The 25000-nt window shown below is 42.8% G+C and overlaps 2 protein-coding genes across 2 annotated transcripts in view; both read right to left on the reverse strand.

Moving 5' to 3' along the window:
• The window catches only part of LOC145391818 (uncharacterized), an 8791-nt gene extending 3432 nt beyond the window's left edge, over positions 1–5359 (reverse strand). The window contains exons 1-4 of the mRNA XM_080266307.1: positions 5325–5359; positions 4183–4210; positions 3213–3249; positions 1955–1974 (exon numbers count right to left, since the gene is read on the reverse strand). Of these exons, the coding sequence (XP_080122433.1) occupies positions 1955–1974; positions 3213–3249; positions 4183–4210; positions 5325–5359 (120 nt within the window). The remainder of the gene's footprint in view (positions 1–1954; positions 1975–3212; positions 3250–4182; positions 4211–5324) is intronic.
• LOC145391845 (uncharacterized) overlaps positions 1–25000 on the reverse strand; it is a 225188-nt gene that overhangs the window by 95389 nt on the left and 104799 nt on the right. Inside the window, exons 10-12 of the mRNA XM_080266333.1 lie at positions 22125–22334; positions 15061–15645; positions 8495–8692 (exon numbers count right to left, since the gene is read on the reverse strand). Of these exons, the coding sequence (XP_080122459.1) occupies positions 8495–8692; positions 15061–15645; positions 22125–22334 (993 nt within the window). The remainder of the gene's footprint in view (positions 1–8494; positions 8693–15060; positions 15646–22124; positions 22335–25000) is intronic.

Below are 25000 nucleotides of genomic sequence, written 5' to 3' on the forward strand. Positions count from 1 at the left end.
TCCACTCTTCCCTACCTCCTTCTCCTCTCCCCTCTTCCCATCTCCCCTTTCTACCTCCCCTCTCCCCTATCTGCTTCCCCTCTTCATTCTTTCCCCTTAAATAATGTCCATTTAGTCATGATCACATTTCCTTCCCCTCATTCCTTTCCCCTCCCTCTATATTTTTTCCCTCCCTTACAACAGTGGTTTCTCTCTCTCTCTCTCTCTCTTCTCTCTCTCTCTTTAATGTCTGAGCCTTCTTTCAACTTATTTCCTATGCAATACTTTCACTACCCATCATTTCCTAAGATATAACACACACACACACACACACACACACACACACACACGTAAATAAATAAATGAACTGTGATGAAGAATTAAAACATGAAAACGAAAAATATAAAGGAAAGAACCCATTACAAAAAAAGAAAAAGACAACTAAAAAAAAAGTGTGTCGCTAAAATAAAATAAACAAATAAAAAACAACAAAAACAACAAAGAAAAACACAAGGACAAACAGACGGAAAAAATCTGAACAAACAATGAATTACGAAATGGACGAAAATATAAAAAAAAACACGAGACGAAAAAAAAAGTCACTGAACGAAAATAAGAGGGAAAAAAAACGAAATATTAAGAGGAATTAGACTGACGGGAGAGAAGAGGCGAAGAAATATGACACGTTTAAGTAAAATATTGAAAAAAAAAAAAGAAACAAAGAGGAAACACAACACTAGAGAGAGAGAGAGAGAGAGAGAGAGAGAGAGAGAGAGAGAGAGAGAGAGAGAGAGAGAGAGAGAGAGAGAGAGAGAGGATGAAGTAGGACAGTCAGCTAGAGAAAAAGTAAAAGAGAGAGAGAGAGAGAGAGAGAGGATGAAGTAGGACAGTCAGCTAGAGAAAAAGTAAAAGAGAGAGAGAGAGAGAGAAACTGAAGTAGGACAGTCAGCTAGAGAATAGGTGAGAGAGAGAGAGAGAGAGAGAGAGAGAGAGAGAGAGAGAGAGAGAGAGAGAGAGAGGCTGAAGTAGGACAGAGCTAGAGAAAAAGTGAGAGAGAGAGAGAGAGAGAGAGAGAGAGAGAGAGAGGCTGAAGTAGGACAGAGCTAGAGAAAAAGTGAGAGAGAGAGAGACAGGAACGCAAGACTGAGATAAAGCCAGCTCAGTTAATGAGGGCGTGAAGAGAGACAGAGGGAGGGGGGAGTAAAGAAGGGAGGGAGGGGAGGGGAGGGAGGGGAGGGGAGGGGTGTACAGGACACTGAGGAAAGGGTAGGGCAGGAGAGGAAAGAGGGAGACTGTAGGGAGAGGAACGGGGATGGGGGGAGGGAGGGAGGGGAAAGGGGAGGGAGGAAGGTGAGAGGGGGAGAGGAGGGGAATGATGAGAAGGAAAATATGGGAAGGGATGGGGGGAAAGGGGGAAAAAAAGGGAGAAAGTACGGAGGGTGACGGAGTAGTTTAAAAAAAAAAAAAAAAAAAAAAAAAAGGCAGGAATAGGGTGACAAGGAGAGAGAGAGAGAGAAAGAGAGAGGGAGAGAGAGAGAGAGAGAAAGAGAGAGGGAGAGAGAGAGAGAGAGAGAGAGAGAGAGAGAGAGAGAGAGAGAGAGAGAGAGAGAGATTTACTAGACCCACCCAATATAACTGGCACTAATTTATGTCTCTCTCTCTCTCTCTCTCTCTCTCTCTTTCTCTCTCTCCACCATTCGTCCCTTCTCTCTTTTCCTCTTTATTTTTCCTACCTACCCACTTACTAAGCCAATTCTCTTTTTCACTCTATTCCTTTTGTCTTTAGTATCTCTCTCTCTCTCTCCTCTTCTCTTCTCTGCCTTCCCTTCTATGTTCTCTTTATCTATCACTCCTTCAGTCCTTTCATTTATCTATTTCTTTTCTCTCAATCTTCCATTCCATCTTTTTCTTCTTCATTTTACTCCCATCCCTTCCCTTCCAATCTCTTTCCTTTCCTTTCTTTCCCTTCCCTTTCCTTTCTTTCCCTTTCCTTTCCTTTCTTTCCCTTCCCTTTCCTTTCTTTCTTCCTCTCTTTTCCTTTTCTCTCATCATCTTTCCTCTTTTCTACAATCCCCCCTTCCCATCCCTCTTCATTCTTCCTCTTTTCCTTCCTTCCTTTTTCTCTCTTCTTTCTGCCCCTTTTTTCTTTTTTCTCTCTCCTCTTCCTCCTCCTTTCCTTCCTTTTTCTCCCTTCTTTCTCTTCCCTTGCTTCCTTCCTTTTTCTCTCTTCTTTCCTCCATTATTTTTTTTTCTCTCTCTCCCCTTCCTCCTCTCCTCCTTGCTCTTCCTCTTCTTCCCTCTATTATCTCTTACGTTTCTTTTCCCATTTATTACCCGTCGCCATCCCAGAGGAGTTTTTTGTTTGTCTATCTGTTAACAACTTTAAGCGAAAACTACAGGTGCGACTTTGACTAAAATTACAGGGATGATGGACTATGACCTTCTGATCACCTGATTAAATTTTGGGCCAAACTGGGCCAAGACCCAAGCTGTAGGCCATTAAAAAAAAAAAAAAAAAAAGGAAGATATCGTGTTTTCGCCATAATCCTTTCAATTTCGTCATATCGACGTGAAACCAAAACCTAAAGGTGCATCTTTCAACTCTGCATCCTATAACATGCCTCATTATATCAGGGAGGTCACCCCCCAGTCAGCGGTAGGGGGGTCAATGTCAGGTGGGTGGGGCCTCAAATTTCCAATGGACATAAAATCGTCAATTTTCACCCGATTCACTCCAAATCTGATATGTGACCCTTGACTAGATATCCGTTTTGTTTATACGTCAGCATTTAAATGACTGCCGGGGACGGGTTTGCTGTGTCTTGGCACCGCTTCTGGCTATTATATATTTCTTTTCGTTTGGTCTCTTTTCCTTTTTCTATCCCCTCCTTCCCTTCTCATCCACACACAACCAGCTAGACGCACATACGCGCACACACGTACACACCCAGGACAAAAAACTTACATGTGTACAATAAAACACACACACTAAAAACGTCGCTCACAAATCACGTACACAGAGACAGTTAGGGTTGTGGCTTTCACTATTCTCTCTCTCTCTCTCTCTCTCTCTCTCACACACACACACACACACATTTCTCTACCATTACACATAATTCACTCACACACTCACAACATCACTCTGTCTGTCTGTCTGTCTCTGTCTCTCTCTCTCTCACTGCTGAACAAAAAATCCTTGTACAATTCTCAGCATCATATTACCTCAAACGCACTAACATTCTCTCTCTCTCTCTCTCTCTCTCTCTCTCTCTCTCACGTACAAAGAAACATTTTGAGTGGCGTGGTAACTGATACTGGCGGGGAAGTTACTCTGCCCTCTCTCTCTTTTCTCTCTCTCTCTCATCTCAACCTCTCATACTACTAATTTCTTTTACCTATTATTATTCCCTATTAACTGTCCTCGTTCTCTCTTTTTCTCTCTCTCTATCCATGCATCTATCTACCTATCTCTATGTATGTATGTATGTATGTGGGTATTTATGTATGTGTGTAAGTAGGTAGGTGTCTATGTATGTATGTATCCATCTACCTACTTGTCTATCTATCTATCTTTGACATGTCGGGAGGGGGGGGGGTTGTGGAAGTCTGCTCCCACGAATTTCACTACATACTCTTCCCCCATCCTTGCCTGGGCTCGAACTCGCGTCCTTTCACACAGCAGGCCACTCCTCTAACCACCTGACCACCACCACCCCATATACTAACCTCTCTTCATAGTACCCTTTGACTCTAACTACACTATTAACGATGATACCTACTTATTGTTTTAGGTATCCATCTATCTAATACATACATACATACATACAGACAGACAGACAGACAGACACACACACACACACACACACACACACACACACACACACACACACACACACTCATCCACCACTAATTTCTCACAACTAATTTCCCTCTCTCTCTCTCTCTCTCTCTCTCTCTCTCACACACACACACACACACACACACACACACACACACACACACACACACCACCATCAACATTTCAGCATTAACCCCTTCCATCACACGACTTATAAACATTAAAACAAAAAAACTAACCGTAACAACTCAGATCAAACCTTAAAAAAAAAAACATCTCCAATAAACATCAAGTATAAACATCTCTATATTAAACAAAGTAATATTTTTTGTAAACACACGAACCCATCAACAAAAACTTCATACCTTCAAAACACCCTTGTAAATGAAACATCTGAAATAAACATCAGGAATAAACGTCCCCAGTAAACACTATGAACATTCTTGTAAACACACGAAAAAAAAAAAACACCGAGCTATTACATCTCAGAAGAAAACGAATAAACATCAAACTAAACATAAAGAAAACATCATATAAAACAAACTAAATATTCTTGTAAACACACGATCTTTCAAAAAATCGTAGGTTCATAACGCCAAAGTAGAATAAACATCGGAACAGCAAAAATAACTATGAATAAACACAACAGAAAAACACTCGTCACAAAAAAAAGCATAAATAAACACAAATAAAAACGAACACACATTTTAAAAACACAATCAATAAATAAATGAATAATGGAAACAGTAAATTTCAATATACAGCCCAAAATAAAAACTCATTAAGCTCCTGGACGCAAAAAAAACAAAAAAATAAAAAAAAAATCGTGACCCCCCAAAAACATCGATACGTATATGCTTTACCAGTAAGAAATAAACATAATAAACATACATCATAAACATCTGCGCTAACCCTCTAGTAATTCAGTGTTTAAACATTAATTCTTGGCATCCGGGGGACGATTGGAGGTCATTGTACTGAAGGGGTAAACATGGCACAAACATCTAAACATTTAAACATACTAAAAACAGATATCAATACTTACACAACGCCTGAGTGGGAAAAACACCTGATAAAATACACAACACGATGGGAAAAAAAAAAGAATAAACATCTCCATAAACATCATGACCTTGCCTGAAATAAACATCTGGATCATACACATCTAAACATCAGTAACAGCAAGTCAGCACCTACCTACACATCGCCTGGGTGTGGTAAACATCTGAGAATAAAACACCAGGGTAGGGGAATAAACATCTGAGTATTCAAACCATATAAACATCACGCCAAGAAACACAACACGAAGGCAGATAAATAAACACCTCATAGATCAATAAACATCCCGGTAATAAACACAACGTCGATGTGGAAATATCAACATCTGAAGAATAACATAATCAGGCCAAAAAAACACAGCATAAAGGCAGTTCAACAAACATCTCTGTAATAAACACAAAACCGAGGTACGAATATAAACATCCGAACAAACAAAACACGACCTAACATCAACATCACATCACGAACCATCAAAACATACATCTTGGTACTAAACACAGCACCGAGTTAGAATTAAAAAAACATCTAAACATTACCACCTCATATAAACATCACTACACAACACAAAATAAACACACAAAAACACACACACAGGTACAAACTCACCTGAGATCATAAACACACGTGGAACAAACACAACGACATAAGAAAGGTAGGGGAAGGAGAAAACACAGAATTGGGGTGTATGTGAGAGAGGGTGAGGGTGTGTGGAAGTGTGGGTGTGGGTGGGTGGGTTGTGGGCGTGGGTGTGAGGGCGAGTAAGGGTGTGTGGATGTGAGGGTAAGTATGGGTGTGTGGATGAGGGATGTATGGTGTGGGTGTGGGTGAGGGCGGATGTCTATGGGTAAGGGTGAAACCGAAGATGCTTGGGTGCAGGTGAGGGTGAGAATAATAGGGTGAAGGTGAGGGAGGCAGGGAGTTAGTGACAGAAAATGTATAGGTTAAGATGAGGGTGATGGCAGTAGGGCTTGGTCAGGGTGAGAGTAGTAGGGTGTAGGTATGAGTGAGGAAGCCAGGGTAAGGGTGTGAGTGACTGGTTATGAGGGTGATAATGAGTAGGTGAGGAAGGGTGCGTATAAGGAAGGGTGTCGGGGTAAGGATGTGGAAAGGGTGTATGAGTGTGGGTGGTAGGGTGTGGGTGATGATGGAAGTGTGTGGGTGATAGGGTGAGAGTGGGGGTGGGGGTGGGGGCGAGGGGGAGGGTGTGGCTGTAGGTTTAGGGGGTGACAATAACAAGCAAGGTGAGAATATTTACACAGGTGGCAGGTGAGGTGGGGGGAAGGTGTGTTGCCTCACCTGTTAACAAGGGCTCAGGTGTGTGTGGCGGTGAGGTGTGGGCGTGGTCTGACTGGTGGGGTTGGGAAGTGTGTGTGTGTGTGTGTGTGTGTGTGTGTGTGTAAGTCGTGATCGTGAATGGTGAAGGTGTCAATTGAGAGGTGACAATACGGTGAGGTAACAGCATAGTGAGATTAGGAACAGGTAAGGTGTGTGGGGGAGGGAGAGGGGAGTGTGGGGAAAGATGAGGGGTAAGGGGTGAGGGGTATGGAGGAGTATATGAGGGGTGGGGGTGAGGTACGGTAAATGGGGAGAAAATGATGAGGGGAGGGTTGGTAAGGGGGAGGTAAAGGTGAGACAGGTAAGAGAGCTGGTGAGAATAATCCATACAGGTGATGAGTCAGTTGATTGGACGGGGGGATGAGGTGAAGACAAATAACATAAACAAAGGTAATAACTAACAAACACAGTGATAAAAACTAACACACTAACCACATTAAACAGCACACAACACAAAGCAAGCAGCAGCCTTCTCTAAGCACCAAGAAGCACAAACTTAGCACAACACAGCACACGAAAAGCACCAATATTCTGAGTCATACTGTACCTTAACTTAACCCCTTCTGTGCGAGTATAGATATTTCTCTTTAGTTGCCACCTGATTATTATTTATATTTTTATTTATTTTTAGATTGCGAGGGATTTCTCAACTTCAGGGGGTTAGATGCAGCCTTCAATAATCCTTTCAGTGTGAGGGAATTTTTTAAGCTGAAAATCGTCTTACAGTATGGAGAATGAAATGGATAAGTGCGACACCATAGTGAAGGTGTTAATATTACGCACACACTAGTCATGCTTTGTTATGCGTCGGTTCTAATTCACGTACAGCGACGGAAACACGTACACAGCCACAGAAAACACGTACACAGTCAAAGAAACCACGTACACAGTCACAAAACACGTACAGTGACAGAAACCACGTAATCACTGAAACCACGTAGTCACAAAACACATACACAGCCACAGAAAACACGTACACAGCCACAGAAAACACGTACACAGCCACAGAAAACACATACACAGCCACAGAAAACACATACACAGCCACAGAAAATAAGTACACGGCCACAGAAAACACGTACACAGCAACAGAAAACACGTACACAGCCACAGAAAACACGTACACAGCCACAGAAAACACGTACACAGCCTCAGAAAACACGTACACAGCCACAGAAAACACGTACACAGCCACAGAAAACACGTACACAGTGACATAACACGCTATTGTCGGATCTACATGCCTCTGAACAACAATGGAGAAAATGGCTGAGTTTTGAGGTGGCTTGGCGTGCTAGGAGTGGGTGGGTGGGTGGGGGTGGGGGTGTGGGTGGGGGGGCTTAAGTGCACGAGAAAAAGTCAGTCGAGAGGGAGGGGGGGGGGTCCTGGGTTGGATGGGTTTGAGCGGAGATGGGTGTAGCAGGGTGTAGCTAGGTTGGGCGTGAATTTGGGCGGCGTGCGAAGGATACATGGGCGGGGGTGGGCGGGGGTGGGCGGTGGGTTGGGCGGCCTTTTGATCAACTAGCGCTACACTAAAGAACGGGCTGGGCAGCGTTTTGGCCAGCGTGTGTAGGTCATTTGGGCGGGATGGGCGGCGTGCACAGGTGAGTTGGGCGGGATTTCGGGCAGCCTGGGCAGGTGATGTGGGCAGGTGATGTGGGCAGGTTGGGCGGGATTCTGACACTCAATGCTAGTGATATGGGCGGGTTCGGTGGGACTTTGGGCGGCATGTGAAGTTGTGCTGGGCGGGATTTTGGGTAGCATTGCAGGTGGACTGGGCGGGATTTGGGGCAGCATTGCAGGTGGACTTGGCGGGAATTTGGGCGGCATCGTAGGTGGGCTGGGCGGGAATTTGGGCGGCACTGCGGGTGTACTGGGCGAGATATTGGGCAGAACTGCAGGTGGGTTGGGCGGGATTTCGGGCAACATGTGTGCTGGGCGGGACTTTGGGCGATGTGCGGGTGTGCTGGGCGGGATTTTGAGCGGCATGTGCGGGTGAACTGGGCGGGAGTTTGGCAGCCAGTGCAGGGTGTATGGGCGGGTTGGGCGTGATATTGGGCGGCAAGTGCAGGGTATATGGGCGGGTTGGGCGTGATATTGGGCGGCAAATGCAGGGTATATGGGCGGGTTGGGCGTGATATTGGGCGGCAAATGCAGGGTATATGGGCGGGTTGGGCGTGATATTGGGCGGCAAGTGCAGGGTATATGGGCGGGTTGGGCGTGATTTTTGACAGCCAGGGCGGTAAAAATGGGCGTGATATTTGCTGCTTTTCTGGTACTCACAGGGTGTCGAGGTGGCTGTATCTTGGCCTGTATGGAGATCTGGGCCTGGCGGGCAGAGGGCGGGGGGTGGTCGGGCGTGGGCGGCTGCTGGTAGTGGGTGGGGCTCAGGGGCACGCACTTCACCTGTGGGCGGGGCACCTCACTCAGCCACGCCCACCAGGGACTTACATACACGCCCACAGCTACTTGAACTAAACGCTCATGTGTACGTTATATTGTAATCGATTACTGTACACCCATCACCGAGCTGCACTACTACTACTACTACTACTACTGGCTTGCTGCTGCTGTTACTACTACCACAACTATCACTACTACCACTACAACTACTTCTACTACCACCACCACCATTACTACTTCTACCACCATCACCACCACCTCTACAACACACCCACACCCATCTACACCCGCACACACACACACACACACACACACACACACACACACACACACACACACACACACCACCACCACCACCACCACCACCACAACCACACACACACATAGTACCAATCCTTCCCCACACGGCAATACAAACCACAGCCACCTTTTCACCTCTTCAATACAGGTGCTCTTCCGAAAACAGAAAAAAACGGGGGTGGAAGACGCATAAAAAAAATCACACAAAAAAGGTAACATGAACGTAATAATAAAAATAAATAAATAGAATAAAAATGGAGTGGAAGACGCACAACAGAATTACAAAAAAAAGTCACATGAAGGTAATAAAAATAAAACAAATGAATAAATAATAAACAAAATGAAATAAATAAATAAATAAATAAGTGAATAAATATATAAATAAAATGAATGAAACCAATAAATAAAATGAATGAATGACTAAACAAATATGTAAATAACAAATAAAACAAATGAATAAAATGAAAGAAAAAATAAAATAAATGAATAAACAAATAAATATATAAAATCATGAAACAAAGAATAAAGTAAATAAAATGAATGAAAATAAATAAAAAATAAAATGAATGAAAGAATAAATGAATAAAATCCTGTGTTATCTTTTTTGGGAATTACTCAAATGAAGAATTTTTCGAAGGCAGCAATTTTCTTACATAAAAAAAGAAAAGAAAAAGGCATCGTACTGAAGGGGTTAATTAATATAAGGATCAATACACACCTGAAACAATAGAGGTAGGTATGAACAGGTGAACAGAGAGAGAGAGAGAGAGAGAGAGAGAGAGAGTCAAAACAACACGCCTAGTAAAATACCCCACACACACACACACACACACACACACACACACACACACACAGAATCAAAACAGCAAGCCTAGTAAAATACCCCACATAATCATTTTTACACATCTCAAAAGACATCAAACCTAGATCAATTTTAAAAGCAAAAATCCCTCCATATGAAGCGTAATAAACACCTATCCATCTATCTATCTATCAAGCTGTGTATCTCTCTGTCAGTCTACCTTTTTTTTTTTTTTTTTTTTTTTTTATGTGACCAACTCTGGGCATAGGCTTCACAGCCTGCTATCAAGGCCCAGTAGTCCTTCTACGTACCGCACACCTCTACATGTCACCACTTCGGCGCTAACACCCACGGTCCATACTGAATACATGCTAGGGCTGTCTCATACAGGACTGGTGTATTGGTATTAGCGGGGGTATTTTTACGACATGTCGGCGGGCCTTCTGGTAGATCTATCTATCTATTTCAGTCCTATCCAAAGCAAAATCTTCACAATACACCATAATAAAAAACCTATCTATCTATCTATCTACCTATGTATCTATCTTTCAGTCTACCTACACCCATACAACAGTAAAAATATCTTATCTCTCTATCTATCGACCTATCTATCTATGTCTACCTATTTACCTACTATCCCATTTTTACCCCACCAGGAGAGCAAGGGCCCGGGCTAGGCTACTCAGTCCTGACATTTAAGGCGACGGTGACCACCCTCTCCCGACCCTGAGTGGCATTATGTGAGCAATAAACCCTAACCAACCCTCGAACGCAAACTCATCCAATTAACACTTCATTCATTCATTCATTCATTGCCAGACGCCATGTATCCCAAACGGGGTGGCCAAGGGCTTAGAGTTAATTGTTTTACAGTTGCAAGCGCTGGTTCGAATCCAATTAACATAAATAAGAAAAAAATGAAAATAAAAACATAAAAAAATGACAAGAGGGGCACTCAGTGGAGCACATCTCTCCGACAAGGGCAGCGTAATTTCCAAACCACTCTTCGTAATGGGTCAGGTTTTCTCATCACTGATTAGGGTTTCGCATAAAGTGTTTTCCGGATCCAGAATCTGTAATACGATCCGGACCGGTCCCAAAAGTTAATCGATTGTTCCCTGGGACATGGGCTATCTACCCACCAAATTTGGTCCAAATCTCTCTTTTAGTTTTTGAGTAATCCTGCTAACAAACAAACTAACAAACAAACAAGGTGAAAACATGCTCCCCTTGTCGAAGAGAAAAAAACATAACAACAAATAAATAACCCAATAACAATACTAAGACTTGAGAAAAACAACAGAAATATTATCATGAAAAATAAATCACAAAATGGTTTCTTAAAAATTACTTAAAACCACAAAAATATATGTAATTTAATCTTTGTATCGACATCCTGCCAACAAAGAAACAGATAAGTCGACATTTACAACAACATCCGGCCAGCTTCTGATAGCGATGACACACACACACACACACACACACACACACACAATCACAACAACCACCACCATCACCACAAAAACTATCACCACCACTACCATCACCACCTCTACCACCATCACCACCACAAAAACTACCACCACCATCACCACACAGCACAACCACCACCACAAGACACCATCAACACCATGCCTAACACCACACACTGCAATACTAACACCACAACACCACACCATCGAGGCAAAAAGGGTATTGTCTCTGCCTCAAGGCGTAAAGGTGTATCAAACAATAAGATAGAGAGTTGGGTGTCCTTGGGAATATTGGTTAAAGATACACATAATAATAATAATAATAATAATAATAATAATAATGAAAACACTTATAATAATAATCATAATAACACTACAATAATAACAGTAGTAGTAGTTAGTAGTAGTGGTAGTAGTTAGTTGTAGTAGTAGTAGTAGTAGTAGTAGTAGTAAAAAAAACACTATAATAATAGTACCAACAATAATAATATTAATAATAATAATAATAATAATAATAATAATAATGAAAAGAAAACCAATAATAATAATATTTGTCAACTGAACCAAACTGATTTTTCACCATCAAATTCCACGTTAACATCAAATGCCTAAAAAACCGCCATAATAATTCATAATACTTAACGTCACTAAAAAAACACCTGACATCCACCCCAAACACACACACACACACACACACACTTAAGTCCTCATAACCTGCCAAATAAAACTCAGAATAAAATACACAGGAATAAAACAGTCCCTTCTGACACACCTAATACCTACACTAATAAATGTACACTAGAAATAAATATCTATGTTGATGCTGCTTAACCCCAGACTCTATGGATGACCAGACCCATCGACCACAAGTAAGCAACTACTTCCGTGGGGCCGTCCTACAGGTGCAGTACAGTACATACACCACGTAGGAATCCGGCGACCCCTTGTGGTAGACAGCGCCTCACCAGGGTCAGACCTGTGTCCTTCCCAAGGTGAGGCGCAGGGAAATAGGGGGTTTGGCTCCTGAGTGGACGCCGCAGCTGCTCCACCTAAAGTGCATAGCGCCACCACGTGTAGGCACCACATCAACGCTAAATCTGTAAGGTAAGTACATCAATTACCTTTAAATAACATCAATACAGACATCAATACACAATACACCTTAGGATACACTGGAATACACAGGTTAGGTATACAGTACACTAGAATGACACTGTTCACTAGACACTATAATTCTAATCTTAAGACAAAACCACATGATTGTCACAGCATGCACCTCACATCCTTCATACTCATTGCATGCTGTTAATTCATGTGCATACTGCGTGTTTTAATTTAGTATGGGCTGTTGGAATAATAATAATAATAATAATAATAATAATAATAATAATAATAATAATACCCGGCAGACAATGATAATAATAATAGTAATAATAGCATCCTGCAGACAATGACGATGATGATGATAATAAACAATAATAATAATAATAGTAATAATAATAATACCCTGCCAACCATGATAATAATAATAACAATAATAAGAATAATAATAAGAATAATAACAATAATAATAACGCTAATAATACCGTTCATAATAATAACAGTAATAATATAATAATAATAATAATAACAACAATAATAATAACGCTAATAACACCGATGATAATAATAATAATAATAATAATAATAATAATAACAACAACAACAACAGGTATACCTCAAGACCTGTAATTAAGAATATACCTTTTCAATCAGGTGAGGTATTTCTTTGCTTATTCCTATCTCAGCCAGACAATTTCCCTCAGATAAGGCTAATCTCTAAGCAGAAGAGGGTAGAACAATTTATCTATCTCCTCTAGGTCGTATATCTATCGTAAGGTAAGGAAATAGATTGGAGACAGGGAGAATGAAATCGCAAATGCGTTATCGGAAGGTCAACCCTTTTATGACAACAAATATATGGGGAACAAATAGTCTTTCGTGTGTGTGTGTGTGTGTGTGTGTGTGTGAACCCTACACCACCAGAAAAATACAAGGAACACAGAAAATCACGTGTGTGTGTGTGTGTGTGTGTGTGTGTGTAGAGTACAACAGGACCCAACATAATGAAAAAAAAAGACCAAAAACATATAGCCTTTCTCTAGATCTATATATTTATCTCTAAATCTAGCCTAAAATAACTAAGTATATCCACAGTTACAAATACAGTCTAAAATCTAACCCAATTACTATAACTTATCTTTAAAACTATTATCACTAGCCTTACTAAACACCTAACTCCACCAGCAAAACAAACAAGATGCAGGTGTATAAACAAACACAATAAAAACACTCATGAAACAACGAACACACACATACAATCTCATAAACAGGTCGATAATTGAAGCAACGCTTTTTTTTTTATCACCGACGTTATCAATGGTGTTAGTTTATTTATTATTTTTTATAGTGCGACAATATCACATGCGACTGTGGGGTTAAAGGCATTGGAACACGTTAGTCAAAAGCTATGGGTTATTTACATGAGTTTACGTATCGCTATGGCACGAAACTAAATGAAAACGGGATGAGAACGGAAGAAAACGGGGTGAGTGTGTGTATGTGAGTGTAAAACGGGATGAGAGCGGAAGAATACGGTGTGTGTGTGTGTGTGTGTGTGTGTGTGTGTGTGTGTGTGTGTGTGTGTGTGTGTGAGAGAGAGAGAGAGAGAGAGAGAGAGAGAGAGAGAGAGAACAGGTCTTATTGTGTATGACTGTCAGGGAAAATGAAAAACCAAAAACGTACAAAACGATGAGATTGATATATTAAAAAAAAAAAAAAATTATCACTACGACAAGGAAAAAAAATGAAAACAGAAAAGGAAGAGGAAAAAAAGTTTGAAAAAAAAGAGGGAAATGGGAGTCTGAAAAAAAAAAAAAAAAAAAAAAAAAAAAAAAAAACAGACGGTAGAGACGAAAATGTGATCACTCAGCCACTGATTATGGTGTTTATGATTTTTTTTTCTTTTTGCGATGAAATACAAAAACACAGAAGCCGTAGCAGCAAGCCTAAGTAAACGTGCTTGTGTGTTTGCACAAAGCGGTGTGTGGTTTGTACATGGTGGTGTGTAGTGGTTCTAAACTGTGCTGTACTGTATGTAATATGAAGTAGGAAGATGTAAAGTATGTAGTATAATAATGTACTGTAATTATAAAGTGCTGCTGAGAATTACATAAAGAATAAAAAGTACTATTCCGAGGGAGGAGATTGGTCAGAAAATTTGGTCTATTTCTAGGTAGCACAGGAGATTTCGTGCCACTTTTCTTTAAGCGATTTATTTTGCATACTACACCTTAACTCCCTTTCGTATGTTACTTAAAAATGTGTAATCTCGACATAGTTTGAATCAGGAGCATACAAGAGAACGCTGATGGGTGAGAGGCAAGACAAATCGCGAGACAGTATGACAAATTCTCAGCGAGGGAAAATATGGTCCCTTAATTTGACATGGTAAGCGTTTTTGGTGTGGATTAGAGTGTGTTTATGTGGATTAGTTTTGGTCATTAGCCAAAGAATTATCACACAAATCAGATGAAAATGAGAAGGCGAAGCATTTGAGACAAGGCAGGAGCGAGGAGTGATGCTGTGTTTATATAAAAGCAATGAGTCTATTTAACACGATAACTATATAGAGCGATGCAAGATGGCAGGGGATACCAAAGCAAGGCCGCTGAAAAGAATGCCAGATGCAGTAGATATTGAGGAGATGCAGGGAGGGAAGGAGGAGTTATGCAGGGAGGTATGGAGGAGGGAGGGAGAGATGCAGGAGGGACGGGAGAGGGAAGGGGGAGAGGGGGGAAGGGTTAGAAGCAGAGAGACAAAGCGTGACTCACCTTTGGTTTAGTCTCTCTCAGCTCGAGTGATCTTGGTCTCTGCTCCCCATCAGAATCCGGAGACGAGTCCTCTGTCCTCGCCCCCCCCATCTTCGCGTACGCCGAGGACGCACGAGGACGCCGGGGCAGGGTCAGGGCGTTCCGGTCTCGCATAGTCTCGCTGCGGTCTCGTATGGTATCGCCCTTGCGGTGGTGATGATGGTGGTGGTGGTGGTCCCTATCTCTGGACTGTCTCTCCCTGTAATCCCGGTCTCGAAAATCCCTGAAGTCTCGATCTCTGACCTCCCTCTCTCTCTGGTCTCGTTCTCTGTGGTCTCTGTCCTTGACGTCTCGCTCTCTGTGGTCTCGATCCCTCACGTCTCGCTCTCTGTGGTCCCGATCCTTCACATCCCGCTCCCTGTGCTCTCGATCCTTCAGCTCCTTGTCTCGTTCTCTCAAGTGCCGTTCTCGGTCTCGCTCTCGCATGGTGTGGTAGCGTTCCTTGAGGTTCTCGTAGCGATGCACCGTGTTCTCGTAGACGTGGGGGTCCTTCATCTTTGACGTCCTTCTGCTCTTGACAGGCTTGAAAGATATCGTGCTGTACATCTGTGGGGGGCGAGGATAGGGGTGGATAGCAGGGGATAGGGTGGGATAAGGGATAAGGGACCAAGGGAAGAGACAGCAGGGGATAGGGTGGATAGCAGGGGCAAGGGTGTGGGATAAGGGATAAGGGAGCAGGGGAGTAGACAGCAGGGGGTAGGGTGGATAGCAGGGGACAGGGTGTGGGATAAGGGATAAGGGAGCAGGGGAACAGACAGCAGGGGATAGGGTTAGACAGCAGGGGGACAGGGTGTGGGATAAGGGAGCAGGGGAACAGACAGCAGGGAATGGAAAGCAGACAGCAGGAAATAGGAAGGAGACAGGAGGGAATAAGAGCAGATAGCAGGAGGACAGGGTGTGGGATAGGGGAGCAGGGGAATAGATAGCAGGGGATGGGGAGAAGATGGCAGGGGATAGGGTATAGCAGAGACAGTGGAATTAGGGAGGAGAGGGAGAGAATGGGGAGAAGATTGGGATGGGGAGAAGAAGAGAGGATAAGCAAAAGGCATGCAGGATAGGGATTAGGGGGCAAAGATAGGGGATTAGAGGGCAAAGACAGGGGATTAGGGAGCAATGACAGGGGATTAGGGAGCAATGACAGGGGATTAGGGAGCAAAGACAGAGGATTAGGAAGCAAAGATAGGGGATTAGGGGCAAAGACAGGGGATTAGGGAGCAATGACAGGGGATTAGGGAGCAATGACAGGGGATTAGGGAGCAATGACAGGGGATTAGGGAGCAATGACAGGGGATTAAGGAGCAAAGACAGGGGATTAGGGGCAAAGAAAGGGGATCAGGGGGCAAAATAGGGGATTAGGGGCAAAGACAGGGGATTAGGGGGCAAAATAGGGGATTAGGGGGCAAAGACAGGGGATCAGGGATCAAAGATAGGGGATTAGGGGCAAAGATAGGGGATTAGGGAGCAGGGACAGAGTATAGGATATGGGATTAGGTAGCAGGGATTGGAAGGAGTGGACGGAGGGGATGGGGGATAGTTAGGGAGGAAGGAAGGACGAAAAACGCAAACAGGAAGCCGGAAAGAAAGATAGGAAGGGATGGGAGGCAGGGAAAAGGGAGATATTTGGGAAAGGGAGAATAAGTAGAGGAGGATTAGATGGGGAGAGAGAGGGATAAGGGGCAGGGGAGGATGAGGAGCAAGAAAATAAAAGACGGAGAGAGAAAAGTAAGCAGAGAAAAACAAGGGAGAGGATAGGGAAGAGAGGGAGTGAGGATCAGGGAATAGGTATTAGGGAAGGACATATGCAAGCAAGGATGACGCCAGGATGAGGGGATAAAGGATGGGGGATGAGGATGAGGGATAGGGGATGAGGATGAGGGATAGGGGATGAGGATGAGGGATAGGGGATGAGGATGAGGGATAGGGGATGAGGATGAGGGATAGGGGATGAGGATGAGGGATAGGGGATGAGGATGAGGGATAGGGGATGAGGATGAGGGATAGGGGATGAGGATGAGGGACAGGGGATGAGGATGAGGGACAGGGGATGAGGATGAGGGATAGGGGATGAGGATGAGGGATAGGGGATGAGGATGAGGGATAGGGGATGAGGATGAGGGATAGGGGATGAGGATGAGGGATAGGGGATGAGGATGAGGGATAGGGGTGAGAGGATGAAAAGGGAAGAAAAAGTATGGCCAAAAAATATTAAATAGTAAATGAGAAAGCCAAAATATGCATGCAAAAAAATGAGAGAGAGAGAGAGAGAGAGAGAGAGAGAGAGAGAGAGAGAGAGAGAGAGAGAGAGAGAGAGAGAGAGAGAAATCAGGAACGGAGAAGAGATAAATGAGAAAGATATGAGAACGGAAAAATAAAATGGGATGGGAGAAGTAAGAGAGAAGGAAGAGGAGAGGAGGGAGAAAGAGAGAAGAGGAGGGAGAAAGAGAGGAGAGAAGAGGGGAGAGGAGGAGAGGAAAGGAAGGGAAGAAGGGAGGAAGATAGAGGAGAGAAGAGGAAAGAAACACAAGGTGGGGAACAGAGGTGCGAAATGAGGTAGGACAGAGAGAGGATATGAAGACGAGGTGAAGATCAGGTGTTGAGATGACAGGTGAAGAAGGAATAGGTGAAAATAATCAAAGAAAGGATAGGTAAGGAAAGGAGGAGGATAGGAGAGGGGGAAGAAGGCGCAGAGTTAGCGAGATATTCACAAACCCTCTTACGTAAAATAATCTCCCTACGCTTAATCAAAAAACAAACAGCACACACACACTACAGGTAAGAAACGTGTCTGAGTGACGAAGGTTTGGATTTGGGGGGGGGGGGCTTTCCACCTTTTTGTTGGGAGGGGGGGGTGACTGGTACAACTTGGAGGCAATTTTTATGAGTTTCAAAAAGGTATGATTTCCTATGACTGCCCAAACAGCCAAAAAACAAAACAAAACAAAAAGAAAAAGAAATAGTGCTCTTTTCTTGTCTAGCGTTTTTTTTTTTTTTTTGTTATATTTGGCTCTTTAGGAAAAAAAAAAAGTTTGGTACTCTTGGAAGGCAAATTCCATTTCAAAAAGGTATGAAAAGCCACGACTGGTCCAATAATAATAATAATAACAATAATCATAATAATAATAATAATAACAATAATAATAATAATAATCATAATAATAGATAATGATAATTGTAACAATAACAACAACAACAACAACAATAATAATAATAATAATAATAATAATAATAATAATAACTGGTGCTCCTCATGCAGGTAATTCTAAAGACATATGGGGCAAGAACTTTACACACCAAATTTCAGCTGAAGGACAGTATTCTTGCTCGCTTCGCTCGCTCGCACAAATAAAATGTCTTGGCAGCAGAATGAATGAAGTACAATAAAGACATGGCACTACAAAAATTAGGGATCAGAATTATGTCTCTTTCATACTTTACTCTGTCTATCTCTAAGCGATTTTATTTACTCTCTTTAGCGTCAGAATTAACTTTTTTTTATTTTACTGTATATATATTTTACTCTCTATTTCAGGGCCATTTTATTTACTCTTAAGGGTGCTTCTTACGTCCATATATTTACTTTACGAAGGGAAGGCAAGACCAAAGAGCTATACGATTACTGCTAAAACACGCGATTATTGTAGATTGTGTCTGGCTTCTATCGTCGCTACCGTGTATCGCGGGACGCAGGTACATCTATCTTATACCCATACGCTTTCCATGTATCTATTGCCAGACGCCTCAATCCCGTAAAGGGTGGCCACAAACAAATCGCCTCCATGTCGCCCTGTCCAACGCCATTTCACTGCCCTGCTCCCAGCTCACACACACACCCATCTTTCATATACCTCTCCACTCCATCCTTCCATCTCATCCTCGGCCTCCCCTTCCCTCTTTCCCCTCCACCTCACACCCCACACTCTCAGATACCTCTCCACTCCACCCTTCCATCTCATCCTCGGCCTCCTCTTCCCTCTTTCCCCTCCACCTCACACACCCCTCTCATATACCTCTCCACTCCACCCCTCCATCTCATCCTCGGCCTAACCTTCCCTCTTCCCCCTCCACCTCACACACCCCTCTCATATACCTCTCCACTCCATCTCTCCATCTCATCCTCGGCCTACCTTTCCCTCTTTCCCCTCCACCTCACACCCCCCCTTTCTCATATACCTCTCCACTCCATCCCTCCATGTCATCCTCGGCCTGCCCTTCCTTCTTCACCCCTCCACCTCACTCGCATACACTCTCCTCGTTAGTCTCTCGCTCTCCATCCATAAATGCCCATCAAAATTAGGGGTCCGCCTTCCCTCTCCCAATTAAAGGTTTATGATTTCAACTCTTCCTCATGAGTCAAACCCCTCCATCTACCTGACACAAAAAATATATATACGTCTCGACAGCTTCAGACGATTTTATTCAGCTCACGAAACTTTAATAATGAAGGGGTTAACAATGACTATATCCAACCCCTCCAGTCTGAACTCTCCATAGCTGAAAATCGACGGGTGGTAACCATAGCAGAATGTATAATAGGTCAATGGGCTGAAGGGGTTAATGAAGGCTAATATAACCCCTCCAGTTCGAAAATCCCTCCAAAGCAGAATAAAATCGTCTGTAAAACAAAATAAATGGAATAAATCGCACTCAAGAATATAATACGAACGAATGTAATCCCTCCAAATAAAGCCTGTAATCCTTCGAAGTAAATCGCACTCAAGAATATAATACGAACGCTTGCAATCCCTCCAAAGGGTGTCATGTGAAGTCAAAGGGTGTCATGTGAAGTCAAAGGGTGTTATGTGAAGTCAAAAGGGTGTTATGTGAAGTCAAAAGGGTGTTATGTGAAGTCAAAGGGTGTCATGTGATGTCAAAGGGTGCCATGTGAAGTCAAAAGGGTGTCATGTGAAGTCAAAGGGTGTCATGTGAAGTCAAAGGGTGTCATGTGAAGTCAAAGGGTGTCACGTGAAGTCAAAGGGTGTCACGTGAAGTCAAAGGGTGTCATGTGAAGTCAAAGGGTGTCATATGAAGTCAAAAGGTGTCGAGATCTGTTTATAAATCCTAAGTTATCAAAATAATAATAATAATAATAATAATAATAAAATAATAATAACAACAACAATAATAATAATAACAATAATAAGAAGGCAATTAAGAAGGTAAGGTAGTTGGGTAGTTAAGCTTTGTACTAAGTCTAAAAATAAATCGGCAAAGGAAAAGGTGTTAGGAAGCTTCCAAACACCTCTTCCTTAGCGATTTATTTTGTTTATTACACCTTATTGTCGTCTTCTGTGTCATTTAAATCATTCAAATACCACCATACATCTTACCCTAACCACCACGATAAGGCAATTAAGGAGGTAGTTGGGTCGTTAGCCTTTGTCAGAGCTGTCTCCTGCCCTAATGACCTCGATAACAAGGCAATTAAGAAGGTAAGGTAGTTAGGTCGTTAGCCCTTGTTAGAATCATCACATCCTACCCTAACCACGATAACGAGGCAATTAACAAGGTAAGATAGTTAGCTCGTTAGCCCCTGTTAGCACCGTCTATTACCCAGACCATAATTACTTCAGATTCTCATACCTTAATCACCATAACAAGGCAATTAAACAAGGTAAGGTAGTTAGGTCGTTAGCCCTTGTTAGCCCCGTCTTGACCTTAATTAGCTAGGAATACAAGCCGCCCTCTTCCCCCCCCCCACCTGACGTCTCTGGCTCGTTAATTACACAAACAGGCTACCAAAACAGCCTAATTGGGTCGTTCCCTTCCCCCCACGTAATTAGAGAGTTGTCACGCTCCAAGGACATTAAAACACAAAAATACGAATCTGTAATAAGACTCTGCAAAACACTGAAATACGGATCTGTAACACGGATCTGAAAAACACTGAAATACGGGTCTGTAACACGGATCTGAAGAAACTAAAATACGGATCTGTAATGTGCATCTGAAAAACATTGAAATACGGATCTGCAAAACACTGAAATACGGATCCGTAATGCGCATCTGAAAAACACATGGATCTGTAATTTGGATTTGAAAAACGCTGAAATAAGGATCTGTAGAACACAAATATGGAAAACAATTAATACGGATCTGAAAAACAATGAAATACGGATCGGAGAAACACAAATAGAGATCTGAAAACACAGAAATACGGATCTGAAATAGGGATCTGAAAACAATTAATACGAATCTCAAAAACACTGAAATACGGATCTGGAATACTTAGAAATACGGATCTGAAATATTAATACCAACAAGGCTCTGAAAAACACTGAAATACGGATCTATAATATGGACTTAAAAACAGTGAAATACGGATCTAAAAAACAGAAATCTATCTATCTATCTACCTATAGCCAGACGCCATAGTCCCATAAGGGGTGGCCGTTTGTATTTGAATTAGTTGTTTTACGAGGAGGGGCACTAACCCTCCGCCAATTCACTTGTTGACACGTAGGGAACATGTGTGGGTTGGTTATATGGTTACCACCCAGCGTTGTAAATGGTTTCCCGGCTTAGAGGAAATCATTAGGCTTGTCACTCAATGAAAAGCCACCTGAAAAGGAAAGAAGAGTAATACAATGCGACAGGAAAGATGAGAGAAGTAGGAAGAGAGAAGGACAGACAGAAAAAGAATGATATAGGTGAAGGACGAAGTAGACAGCACTACATCAAGTGAGTGGAGAGAGAGAGAGAGAGAGAGAGAGAGAGAGAGAGAGAGAGAGAGAGAGAGACTAATAATTCCCAAAGAAATCTTACACTTTCTTCACCATCTCACTCACCCTCTTCGAGTGAGAGGGAGAGAGAGGAGGAAGAAAGGTTGGAGGGGAGAGAGGGAGGGGACAGGGGGGGAGAAGAAAGGCTGGAGAGGGAAGAGAGGGAAAGAACAGGGAGGGGGGAACGACGAAAAAGGGAGAAGGGAGAGAGAGGGAAGGGAGAAACCAATCCTTCAAAAACCAAGAAAAAAAAAGACAACCACAAATCAATCCTATCTATGCCTACTCCCCTCTCCACCCACTCACCCTGTTCGAGTGGGCGTAGAGTGGCCTGGGCGTGTCGAAGTCGGAGTCGGAGCTATCGTGGGCGTGAGCGGGGGCGGCGGTGGCGGTGGCGGAGCGGGGGCGGCCGAGGAGGAAGGGCGGCTGCTTGGGTGCTGTTGCCTGCTGCTGTTGTGGCGGCGGCGGCGGCGGTGGGGGATGGTGGGGGTGCCCGTCGACATTCTCATAATCGGACTGTTTGGGGTTTGGTGGGGAGAAAGGGGGGATTGGGGAGGAAAAGGTGTAGGATGGGGAGGAATAGGTGTAGGATGGGGGAGGAATAGGTGTAGGATTGGGGAGGAATAGGTGTAGGATGGGGAAAGAAAAGGTGTAGAATAGGGAGGAACAGGTGTAGAATAGGGAGGAACAGGTGTAGGATTGGGTAGGAATAGGTGTAGGATTGGGTAGGAATAGGTGTAGAATAGGGAGGAACAGGTGTAGAATAGGGAGGAACAGGTGTAGAATAGGGAGGAACAGGTGTAGAATAGGGAGGAACAGGTGTAGGATTGGGGAGGAACAGGTGTAGGATTGGGGAGGAATAGGTGTAGGATTGGGGAGGAATAGGTGTAGGATTGGGGAGGAACAGGTGTAGGATTGGGGAAGAACAGGTGTAGGATTGGGGAGGAATAGGTGTAGGATTGGGGAGGAACAGGTGTAGGATTGGGGAGGAACAGGTGTAGGATTGGGGAGGAATAGGTGTAGGATTGGGGAGGATATAGGTGTAGGATTGGGGGGGAATAGGTGTAGGATTGGGGAGGAACAGGTGTAGGATTGGGGAGGAACAGGTGTAGGATTGGGGAGGAACAGGTGTAGGATTGGGGAGGAAAAGGTATAGGAAAGGGAGAAACGAGGGCAGGGGAAAGAGAAAGGGTGAAAGAAAGGGAGGAAAAGGGGGAAAGAGGAAAGCAGGAAAGGAAGAAAGGGGGATGGGGGAGGAAAAGGTGTAGGATAAGGGAGGAAAGGGAGAAAGGAGGATATGGGAAAGAGAAGGGTGTTGGAAAGGGAGGAAGGGAGAAGAGGAAAGAAGGAAAGTAAGAAAGAGGGAAAGGGAAGGGTGCAGGAAGGAGAGGAAAGGGCAAAAAGGAGAGAAGGAAAGGAAGAAAGGGGGAAAGGGAGGTAAGGGGAAAGAGGAGAGAAGGAAAGGGAGAAAGGGGGACAAGGAAAAGGGAATTGGTGCCAGAAAGGGAGGGAAAGGGGAATGAGGAGAGAAGGAAATGTGCAGACGGAATGAGGGATGGAAGGAAGAACAAAGGGTAAGAGAAGAAGGGAGAAAGGAAGGGAGGAATAGGGGTAACAGAAGGGAGAAGGGATAAAGGGTACAGGTGGTGGGGAAGGGAGAGAAAGGGAGGAAATAAGGAAAAAGGGGAAGAACAAGAAAAGGGGAAAGCGATGGGAAAAAAATCGGTAGGGGAGGAAGGAAAGAGGGGATGGATGAGCAATATGGAGAGAGAGAGAGAGAGAGGAATAAGACGGTCAAAGGAAAACGGGATAGAGAAAACGGGGAAGGGGGAGAAACACATTAAAAGGGGCACTCAAGTAAACAACCTCACTTATAATCTAACAACCATATATGTCCAAAAAAATAAAAAAAAATAAAAAAAAACTCACGATATATATGGTAAAAAAATGAAAATAAAAGTGCTGTAAAAAAGTAAATAAATAAATAAATCAGATAATAATACTTTCACCTCTTTGTTTCTGTGTCTTTTTTGAGCTGAATAAAATCGTCTGGTGATAGAAATAAAAATAAGGGCCTAAGCACGCGACGCTCTCACCAATATACAAGAATAACCTCTTTTTCAATCTAGTGGGCTTTTTTCCCATCTTGATATTTCCAGACGATTTTATTCAGCTCTGGAAAACCGTCTTGAAGGGATTAATACTGTATCTAACCCCTCCACTTCGAAAAAATCCCCCCTAAGCTGAATAAAATCGCCTGGAGATTACAGGATTACAGAAAAAAATACGCCATCGGATTACTGGGATTAATCTGAATGAAATCGTCTGTCGGTGGCAATAATATGAATAAAAAATCACGGTACTGGAGATAGCTTTAATCTCTCTCTCTCAAGCTGACTAAAATCGTCTGGGGTTTACAAGGACTAGTCGACAAGCAATCGTCTTGAAGGGGTTTATTCAGACTCTTTTAGGCAGCCTCACTTAAGCTGGTAAATTCGTCTAGTAATAATAATAATAATAATAATAATAATAGTGGTAGTAGTGGTAGTAGTAGTAGTTAGTAGTAGCAGCAAAAGTAGTAATAGTGATGGTGGTGGTGGTGGTGGTAGTAGTAGTAGCAGTAGCAATAGTAGTAGTTGTAGTAGTAGTAGTAGTAGTAGCAGTAGTAGTAGTAGCAGTAGTAGTAGCAGTAGTAGTAGTAGTTGTTGTAGTAGTAGTAGTAGCAGTAGTAGTAGTTGCAGTAGTAGTAGTAGTAAATATAATAATAATAATAATAATAGTAATAATCCATCCATCATCCAATCTAATAATAAATAATGAGTAATAATAATAATAATAATAATAATAATAATAATAATAATCCATCCATCATCCAATCTAATAATAAATAATAAGAGTAATAATAATAATAATAATAATAATAATAACAATCACCACCACCACCATATAAAGAAGAAGAACAACAACAACATGAAAATGGAAAGAAAATCAAGAGAGAGAGAGAGAGAGAGAGAGAGAGAGAGAGAGAACTAAGAAAACTCTGAGTCCTTTGAGAAGCGGTGATGTAAGGGTAGACTCCAGGATTATATAAAGCAGTGAGTACTATGCTAAATTAGAAGCATGAGGTGTGTGTGTGTGTGTGTGTGTGTGTGTGTGTGTGTGTGTGTGTGTGTGAGAGAGAG

This window comes from Coenobita brevimanus, chromosome 20 (assembly GCF_032717465.1).
Source record: "Coenobita brevimanus isolate Jiangsu-jjx chromosome 20, ASM3271746v2, whole genome shotgun sequence".
NCBI lineage: Eukaryota > Metazoa > Arthropoda > Malacostraca > Decapoda > Coenobitidae > Coenobita > Coenobita brevimanus.